This window comes from Monodon monoceros, unplaced genomic scaffold (assembly GCF_005190385.1).
Source record: "Monodon monoceros isolate NGI ecotype Baffin Bay Population unplaced genomic scaffold, NGI_Narwhal_1 Super_Scaffold_16, whole genome shotgun sequence".
NCBI lineage: Eukaryota > Metazoa > Chordata > Mammalia > Artiodactyla > Monodontidae > Monodon > Monodon monoceros.
In genome coordinates, this window is record NW_021703772.1 from 110320534 (window position 1) to 110330195 (window position 9662).

The following is a 9662-nucleotide window of genomic DNA, read 5'->3' on the forward strand; positions in this document are numbered from 1 at the left end:
TCCAGTTATTTATTACCACCATAACCCAAGTGTACAGGTCAGTGGTGTTATCACACTGTGGTGTCACATCTCCAGAACTTTCTCGTCCTGGAGAACTGAAGCTCTGTACCCATTAAACAGCTCCCCCTTCCCCTTGGCCCAGACCCTGGCAACCACCATTCTCCTTTCTGTCACTATCCATTTGACTCCTCTAGGGACCTCGTATAAGTGGACTCATGTGGAATTTGTCTTTTTGTGACTGGCTTATTTCACTGAGCATAATGTCCTCGGGGTTCATCCGTGTTGTAGCATGTGACTAATTCCCTTCCTTTTTAAGGCCGAATAATATTTTTGTTTTCTTTTTATCACCTCATCTGGAAAAATAATACGGTATGCTTTTATGGAGAGGAGGCCCAAAGGCTTCTGCAGACATGCTATCCATGCGAGCTTGCTGTGTTTATACAGCTTTGACTTGTATATAATCAAGAGTTCTGAGAGCACTGTGGGTCAGAGCCATCTCCTCTTCCTGTCTGCCTCCCGCCTTGCCACGGGGGTTGGGCGGGAGCTCCCCTGTAAGAGGGAGCAGTGGTGGGGTGCTGCCCTCCACTGAGATGCCTGCTCTTCCTTCCAGGTACCTTGCTGACAGCCCACTCCCCAACTCCTGTCGCCCCCCACCCCGTCACCGTGCCCACGTATCGGGCCCCAGGAACGCCCACCTACAGCTATGTGCCCCCCCAGTGGTGATCACCCTGCAAACGTAAGTGACTGGTGAAGCCCGAGGCCAGCTTGTGACTAAAGTGCATTTTTTAAAGAGGAGAATGGGAGATCTGTGTCATTTTAAATACTGCCAAGAAAAATGCTACCTGATGATCCAAAGGCAATGCAGCGTTTAAATTTTTGTCCTTACTGGGACTCTGCAGAGGAAAGAAGAAGGAAACCATTGAGTTCTTGCTGTGCATCCTCTGCACTGTGTCCCTTACCTGGGCTGTGCTCTAGTCTCCTGCCCGCCTCCTGCGGGAAGTAGGACTCCAGTTGTAACTGGAAGTCTCTGGGGTCCGTGGGAACCAGCACGGCTGCCTCTCTTGCTGCTGCCCTTTCTTGTCCTAGTGGATCTCCTCCTCCAGTTGAATGCCTCCTTTTCTGAGCAGTGGTGCCAGAGGAGCTGTGTGTGACTGTGTCCATCTTTCTCCCCACCCCCCAGGTTTGTGGATGGAGCTGTGCAGTCACATCATGGAGGTTCCACAGCTGGTGCTGCAGGCCTTGTGCCTCCAACCAGGACTTTCTTCTTAATGCTCTCGACACTTAGCTAAACACTACTACGGCCGACCCAGCAGGTCCTAGCACCCTCAGTCTCCAACTGACTCTGTGGGTTGGTCTTAAAGCAAATCCTGTTTGGTGGGCTGCCAGGCAATTTTTTAGCTAACTGTAATGATAAAAAGGGAGTGTTAATCTGTTCTGAATCATATCTAGTTGAATGCATGTTAAAAAAAACAAACACAAAAACAAAGCTTGTTCCATCTACCTGCAGTGACTGATGCAGAACCATCATATGCAAAATCCAAAGGAATGGAAAAGTATTCTACAACTTGTATCACTAATGCACTGTTGTAATGTATGCAAAGTCTTAAAGTTGTAAGTGTTAAAGTGAATTTCTTCATAGAGCATCTGAAATCTCTTTGATGATTCTTCAGCCTTTTGGGGTTGACGTGGCTTGCCAGTTGGAAACGTGGACTTCTAGTTTCCACCCATCTGTTCCTTTTGCACGGACTGCACTGGGAGAGAGTTGCAGGGACGGGGAGAGTGTGGGGAGGCCACCGCTGCTTGGGGTGCAGCCAGGTTAATGGCTTTCTCTCCATTTAGGCTTGTGGGGTCAGTGTGATGTGGACGTCCTTAGGGATTACCGTGAATCCAGTTAGGGACACAAGGTGGTTTATGTATCAGCAAAGCAATTTTCTCTGCCATCTAAATTTTCATTACAAATCTCTTACAGATAGAGATGATGCTTTCTATATGTTTAATGGAAAAGTCCTATGTAGAGCTAAATTATTTTCCTGGGATGGGAGATATGTGAAAGAGAACCAGCCACACTTGGAGGAGGTATTGGCCTCTCCTTTATTTAGCTTAGAAAAATCATTCCTTTCCCCCCTTCCCCCACCCCCCCGGGAAATGTCTGAGTCACCTGAAAACATATGTAGGCATTGTTGTTCTCCCTCTCACGAAGAAGGCAAAGACTTCATTCAGCTGTGTGTTATGAAGAAAGTTGTATATTTAAGAACTTTTAAAGGGGAACAGAACTTTATTGGATATTGATTGTTCCTTGTAGAGAGGCAGGGCTGTGGCTGTGTTTCGGCCCATGCACTTGATGGGGACTTGTCCTCTGAGACCACCTGGAGGGCGCTCGTGGAGATGGCTGTGGGGAGGTGTGAGGAAAGGGCTGGCGCCTGTTGTCTGTGAGCCCCTTTGGCCATCTCTTCTCGTGGCTGGGGACACTCAGCACAAAGCACGTGTGGACAGCAAAGGGCCAGGCAGCATCAGAACGTGTTTGCCTGCCAGAACTTATCACAGAAAGGATTTTGTGTTTAAAATCTGAATATTGTACATAAGAAACCAAGAGGATTTTTTGCCTAAATGTGCCCAACTTGTATCGATGGGTGTGTGTGTATCTGTCCTCAGATGAAGTCGGAGGGGGTGGGGGGTGAGGGCTGTTCCCGTTCAGCGGTCTGTCAGGGGTGGGGGTGCCCCTGCTCCACCCCGTCGTCGTTTCAAGCGCTGTGGGCCTCAGGTGGGGAGGGCGCCTTTCCCTGAGCAGCTGGTCAGGGCTCCGGCACTGGGGTGGCGTTCAGCCCTGGATGGTGAGTGGATACCTGACCCCTGAGCCTTTGGTAACCTTATTTTTTATAGTAAGTACTCTTCATAGTTTTCTTTTTCACATTTTATTTTATAAGAGTTTTAGGAATATTTTTGCATGGATCATTGTAAACAGAAGATTTATTTCTAATGTCTGTAACATAGTGTGTTTACTGATAAGTACTTTAAATTGCTTCAAGAGCACTTAACCCACCTTTGTATGTGTGTATTCGTGTGTGTGTGTGTGTGTGTGTGTGTGTGTGTGAGAGTAGCAGCCATTTACCCCAGGCACACTGTCCACTTCAACTCTTTGTTGGTAATTCCATCTGTATAGTGGACGGTTTGTAATATCAATATGTTCTAAGGGTTCCAGGGGCTGAACAGAGAAGTTGGTTTCCCCAGTTTAGCCTAATAAGATAGGAGAAAATAAGAGTTTAGGATATGCTTTTTAAACGTCCCAGTGTGCGCGCACACAGAAACACACATGCCACTACCTGTAAGGATTGGACTCATTTGAATTCAGGAGGAAGTTATGAGAAATTATATAGGCTGTTTCTTCCAGCTTGCCTGAGACTTGGCACACACAGGGTGAGTGTTTTCACGAGCACTGAATTAAATGGTGTTTTCAAGAGAAAGAAAAGAGTGGGTTTCGTTTTCTCCCCATTTACATCAGCTTTATAAACACTTTCCCCCCTGTAATTTCTTAAAAAATCTTATTTCCCTTTTGTGAAGTTGAGTTGGGAGACTTCATCAGATACTTTTGCATTATGGAATACATCTCTGTGGAAATCTTTTTAATTTTGAAACTATCGGCATCAGCTACCAAATATGGAAGGTAGATCTTGCTAGCAGGTGAGAATCTGGATATAATGAATAGTAACAAAACTATCATATGTTGTAATTTTAGCAGCATTTAGTTCCAGTAAAATTAACTAAGGAATAGAGCTTCTGTTATAAAGTTGCATAATTTGATATCCTAAGCACAATAGTAGAACATTCAGAGAAATTTTGCATTTTTTATATGTGACATTCCTAATTTGAGAGTCTTTCAGCTAAATTACAGTTATTTTAGAAGTTGAGACAGGCAAGTAAAGGAACTAATTCCTATAAACATAGGTATCATCATGGATATATATTTTTTTTTTTTCATGAATATTTTTAAGAAATTTTATTCTTCAGCCTTCCCCTAAGGTTTAGAAGGTATGTTTCTCTGCTTAGGGAAATCTTGTTTGGATCTGGGCCAGGTGACTGAACGTTTCACGATGAGTGATGGTCCCGTCATCCTGCTGCCTTTGAGAACTGAGGCCAGCATCCGGGCCAGGGCCATTCATGGTGACAAGCACAGAAGCGCTTCCAGAATCTTTTATGTCTCTTGTGTTCAACCTTTTCTCAGCATTCTTATTGGTTTGGTTATTAAGCCTACCAGTTGTATTATGTGACTGTTTCTTGAGTGCTATGCAAATGTAGTATTTACAGGAGTCGAATGTGGTTCTGAGCTGTGGGCTAGACAACTGGTCGGTATGCGCGCTGCCCTTCCCAGGCTGGGCATGCAGTGCCTCGCTCCATCTGCTGGCATCGGCACTTCAAACAAGAGGAAACAGATTCTTGGGGCTTGGGATGTACTAATCTCTGGTAGTGCTGTCCTGCCAGCAGGTGGAGAAAGGATGGCAGGCACCAGACGCATCAGTATTGGGGCCTGCTTTTTAAGAAGGAAACCCAGACTTCTTCACCTGTCCTTTGTAAACATTTGGAAACAGTATTACTCTGACCAGTTGGGCCACCTTCTCCCTATCTGGCAGCTAACGGCTGGACACCCCCGTTCTTGCCAGCCTGGGCATTGCCCAGACGGGACGCCTGCCTGACTTCCTCTGGCCGTGCAAGGGCAGGCTTAAGGGTGTGGGGCTTGAGGTGGGGGGCAGCTTCTGGTTCTTCTCTTGGTGCTTTCTAAGGACGGGTGTGTCTCTAGAGAGGAGTGGTTGGCATAGGGGAAGGGTGGCCCACGTGACTCTCCTCTCTAGCACATTTCACATGTTGGTGTGTTTTTTTGTCCTGAGCTGTTTGTTACTCAACCTGAGCTTTCTGAAAGGAGCCTGCAGAGGACACGCTGCAAAGGAGGGTCTGATCTTTTCAGGTAGAAAGTTGCAGAGTTGATCTTACATGTTTCAGAGGATTTGTCTCTTTCCCCACCCTATTCACTTGAACAGAAAACCTCTGGGGTAATCTTATTTGAATCCCCGGGATCAAACGTCAAGGGAGACGGAAGAGAGGCTGGCATCTCTGTGCAGGGAGCCTGCAGTGAGCTTCAGGGGATGCTGTGCTCCCAGGATTGGTGTGTTGGAGATGACAGGTGTGTTGGAGATGACAAGTGTCTTGGCTTGGCCTCCTGAGCCCTGTTGGAGTCTCCTGTAGGTCCTCGTGCAGACCAGTGGTTGGTAGACTAATTGGGCTGGACCTGAGGCCAGCTCTCATGTGTTCCTGGCGGGGTTACTGTGACGGCCACTCAAGAGAGACCCCAGGGAGCCACTGTTACTGACTAGGAAATTGGTTTTTGTTTTTTTTAAAACGATTTCAGAATACTGTTTTTTTTTTTTTTAGACCGTTCTCATAGTACTTTTTAAAAACTTAAGTCAGCATTGTCTTCCAGTGTTAAAGGCCCCCCTCACCTCTGCATTGAACTTAAGGTGTCAATCAATACAAAGGAACGGAACACCCATCCTGAGCCAATTCCATTATGTGTAAATTCGTACTATTTTAATTTTTTATGCAATCTGATGAGTAGATGAGCTCAGATTTAAAATTCTTAAAAGCACGTTTATTGTAACAAGAATTGTTATGTATTAATACTGCAGTTTTCAATAAAGATTGACTTGTGTTGCATATTGTGATTTTCATGATTTTTCCCCATAGGTTTTGTCTCCAGGTGGCTTGGCCTGGATGGAAGGTGTAGCGTCTCTTAAGTTAGGAAGTCCAGGGGTTTCAGGCTCAGCCCCAGTGACCTGGGCAGTGTGTACGGGTATGAAGGTAGCAGGTTGTGGGGAAGGGGAGGGAAGCCACCCTTGTTCCTCCTCTTGTGGTCCTGTGGCCTGGGTCCTCCTGGGAGGAAGACACATCCTTCCCCATTTCACCAAGGAGGAAGGTGAGACCCAGAAAGATTACGGACTGCCTGTCCCCCAAACTCACTTCAGCTAAGCAGACTGACTCTGGAAGTAGCCAGGCAGGGAGGTGCTGAGACAGCTCCCAGTTACCCAGAGCCTCTCTGAAGCCTCTGTCCACCAAAGCCCTGGGGGCCTAGCTCATTCCTCTAGTCTTAGGAAAGGCCTGGGGTAGAAACAGATACGTGGCGAGGGGACGAGAAAATGCACAGAAAACAAGGGCCGGCAGCCAGGTTATTTTTCACAAGTTTCTTTATGAAATTAAATGTGGTTTCTGGCTTGGAGAAGGTGTAGTGCAAGAGTGACTGTACATGCTGCTGAATTCCCGTGGGCCACAGGGGCGGCTCCGTGCCCCAAGCCAGGCCCTGGCCACACTCATTGGTGCCCCTCCTCTGTGGGATGTAGGCTTCCTTCCAACCCACATGCCCACCAGCCTCTGGGTGGGTCAGTCCTGAGTGCCGGGCCACAGAATTCAGTCCTTATGGCTTCTCACGCTCACTTAGGGTAAGGCAGTCTTTCCGTGTCACTAACAATTCTTTTTCTCTACCGTTAGAAAAACAAAATCTGAACAAAAAATACTGGAACCAGGTTCTGGAATCACCCCACAGCTACAGGTGGACTGGTCACAAACCCTGACAGAAGTATTCAGCTGACTATGGTTTTCTTTCCACTATAAACAAAACACATCACAAGTGAAGAGAGGGTGTCCAGCAGCCAGGAGTGTCTAGAGAGGGGCTGGGAAGCAAAAACGGGTGGGCTCTGGGCCAGATGTTTCTGTGTGCAGAATTCCTGGTTCCCACCCACCAGGGACGCAGGCTGCCTGGTCCACCAGCTGGGGGCCTGCAAGGAGAACAGGAGGGCAGGGGGGCACACAGCCTGGCTCTGCAGGTGGCCGAAGGCAGAGACGTCTCCTGCCCAGAGAAACCAGGGGCAGGAGGGATGATTAGATGTCCCGAGAAGAGGGTCCAAAGCGGCATTCTCACATGTGCTGGCCTGGTGGGTGGTTCTGAGCTGTGGCTCCCAGGAGGCCCCGCACAGGCCGAGAGGGTGGCGGGAGGTTCACGTGCTGGGGGCCTGCCTCTCCAGCCAGCGTCTCCAGCGCCCCAGTAGTGGGGAGGAAACCGGGAATGGGGGCACCTCGCACCTCCCACCTCCAGTCTGCGAAACAGGCAGAGGAAGGCCGGGGAGGAAAAGCTGGAGGCCCGCCGGCGGGGCAGGTCCAGATGGTGCCATCGGCGGGGCGTGGGCTCACTTGCGGAAGGGCGCCAGCCGGCTGATGCTGTGCCAGAAGGTGGACGGCTTCCGCTTGGGCTCTGCCAGCACCAGGACCTGTTGCTGGGGCAGGCTGGTGGGCAGAGCTGGGTGCTTCTGGCGTGTCAGGTAGTAGGGCCGGCTGAGGGCTGGGCAGGGGAAGAGAGCAGGGGTCGGAGGTGTGTTGGGAGCCGGGTGGCACAGGGCAGAGCCTGTGGGGGCAGCGGGCCGTCCCTGGGCTGCCTCCGACACCCACCCTTGCTCCCCTGGGGCTGACCACACCCAAGGGCCTGGGCTGCCCTCCGTGGTCTGCAGGGGGGATGGCCAGGGGGCGTGGGAAGGCGTGAGGCCTGGAGCTGCTCTTGGGGGAGGGGGGCGTTTAACGTTTCTGTAGGAACAGGCTGTTAGTTCCTTGCCACGAGGTGCCTAGGCCGGCTGCCAGGAAGCAGCCCTGCCTGGGGAAGGAAAAGCTGGCACCGAACAGCACTGTGCTGCTCCCGGGAGCCTGCGGGGCTGGAGAGCAGGAATATCCACCGCGTGCCTAAGCAGGCTTCCCCTCACCAGCGGCCCCTCACCACCAACCTTTGGGAACACAGACCTGCAAAGGGCAGTGGGCACCTCTGAGGACCCAGGCCCAGCTGACCCTGCTTTGGGCCGGGCTGCCGTGGGTGGAGGTGGGACCACCACCTGCTTACCTTTGGGCTTCCCGACAGCCTGCTGCTTGCTGGCGTTCAGCATGGCCTGCTTCCTCTGTAGCTGGGTGATGGAGAAGCCTGAGAAGGGGCCACAAATGAGAGCCACAGCTGCCCTCCCACAACCCCCTCCTCCCCCCCGCCACGGTCCTCTTGTCCTGGCACCAGTGCAGTCTCTGTGCACCCGGCCCTGCCCACGGTACTCGGGGGCTCAGCATCCTGCCCCACCAGCCTGGCTCGGCCGCCCAGGCGGAGGACGTGCTCCGCAGGGGCGCTCTGGTGCACCTCTCCGTGGCCTCCCTCGTCGCCCTGCCCCGTCGCTCACCCTGCCCGGCTCACCGACGTGGCTGGTGCCTACTGTCCTTTCTCGGACCTGTGGAGGCAGCTCCTTTGCCAGATCCAGAACCGACCTGGTCACCGCCCAGCGTGATGGCCAGGGGCCCAAGGACAGGAGGGGAATGTCGTGCTCACGTGGGGCAGGGGGAGGCCTCTGGAGGCCGGCGCCCACCTCCCACTCCAACTGAGCAGAGGCTCCCACCCTATGGAGTGTGTGCATGCGTGTGGCGGGGGGAAGTGACCCACGCCTGGGGCCGAAGCCACGACGTGTCCTGGAGCCTCGCCAAACCCCGAGGTTCTGCCCGTGTGAGACCGGCCTCTCACAGTCCCAAGGTCATGCTGGCTCCCCGGCACGGGGGCATGGAGGGCTGGGTGGGCCCTCGCGGTGGGGCCAGGCCAAGCGGGCTCTCGCACCTGTCTCCTGGTCCAGCCGCACCTGGTCCCGCTCCCTGGCGAAGGCCTTGAGCCAGCGCTGCTTCTGCTCGGGCTTCTTGGCACACAGCAGCTGGCTCTCCCCCGAGGGGCCGCAGCGCAGCCGGAAGGCGTTCCTGACGCTCACATGGAGCTCCCCGTCCTTCCCGTCCTCCAGGTCCACCAGCTCCAGGCCATCCAGGTCCAGTCGGCCCTTGTAGTAGAGCACGTCCCGGCGGAGAAGGTCCTGCCAGAGACGCCGTGAGCCCCCCGGCCCGCCTGCTTGCCTGGCCCCGCGGCCTGAACCATCCTCCTGACTGCGTCCGAGGCCCTGCCTCACCTTCTGCCCTGTGACCAGAAGGGCCAGTGGGCTGCAGAAAGTGATCTCGGGAGGGAGAGCGAGCCTGGCTCGGCCCACGACCACATGCTGAACCCATGGCGAAGGAGGCGCTCCTTGAGTTAACATTTACTGGCTGGCCTGGGGGTCTCTAAACACCCCCAGCCTCACGGGGAGGCAGCCATGGAGACAGGCAGCAGGCCAGGGCCCACAGTGCGCAGCAAAGGAGAGCATCAGTCTACCGAGGCCAGGCCAGAGCCAGCGCTCAGGAGGGCTGCCCAGCCACTTGTGCCATGTTTTGAAAGGGGAGTAGAAGCCAGCAGCAAAGAGGAGGCCTGGAGGCAGCTGGAACAGAGGATCCCAGGGTTGGGAAGGGGAAGCTGAGGTTTGCAGGAAGAGAAGAGCTGGCTTGAGAAGCGAGCAGGGGCTCTTCAGGAAGGAGGGTGTTCTTAACAGCACTGCACGCGGGTCAGACTCTTGAGGGCCACCCTCTGATCCCTGGGCCACTAGGCTCACTCTGTAGACAGCCCCCTACCGCGCGCACGTGTGCGTGTGTGTGTGTGTGTCATTTGGGCAGCAGGGCCCTGGGGAGAGGAATCGTGTGTGTGTATGTGTGTGTGTGTGTGTGTGTGTGTGATTTTCTCTGGGCAGCAGGGC

General features: G+C 52.8%; 2 protein-coding genes across 6 annotated transcripts in view; one reads left to right on the forward strand and one right to left on the reverse strand.

Moving 5' to 3' along the window:
• Nucleotides 1–5956, forward strand: part of FAM168B (family with sequence similarity 168 member B) — a 34965-nt gene extending 29009 nt beyond the window's left edge. For 2 of the 3 annotated variants that reach the window (XM_029225356.1, XM_029225358.1), the window contains exons 6-7: nucleotides 611–736; nucleotides 1181–5955. In XM_029225356.1, the coding sequence (XP_029081189.1) occupies nucleotides 611–723 (113 nt within the window). In that variant the 3' untranslated portion in view covers nucleotides 724–736; nucleotides 1181–5955. Of the gene's footprint in view, nucleotides 1–610; nucleotides 737–1180 lie in introns of all 3 variants that reach the window. The other variant, XM_029225359.1, reaches the window with a different exon arrangement.
• A 256-nt stretch (nucleotides 5957–6212) lies between these two features.
• ARHGEF4 (Rho guanine nucleotide exchange factor 4) overlaps nucleotides 6213–9662 on the reverse strand; it is a 113544-nt gene continuing 110094 nt past the window's right edge. For 2 of the 3 annotated variants that reach the window (XM_029225280.1, XM_029225279.1), the window contains 3 exons: nucleotides 8672–8915; nucleotides 7925–8002; nucleotides 6213–7378 (listed from right to left, as the gene is read on the reverse strand). In XM_029225280.1, coding sequence (XP_029081113.1) covers nucleotides 7227–7378; nucleotides 7925–8002; nucleotides 8672–8915 — 474 coding nt within the window. In that variant the 3' untranslated portion in view covers nucleotides 6213–7226. The remainder of the gene's footprint in view (nucleotides 7379–7924; nucleotides 8003–8671; nucleotides 8916–9662) is intronic. The other variant, XM_029225281.1, reaches the window with a different exon arrangement.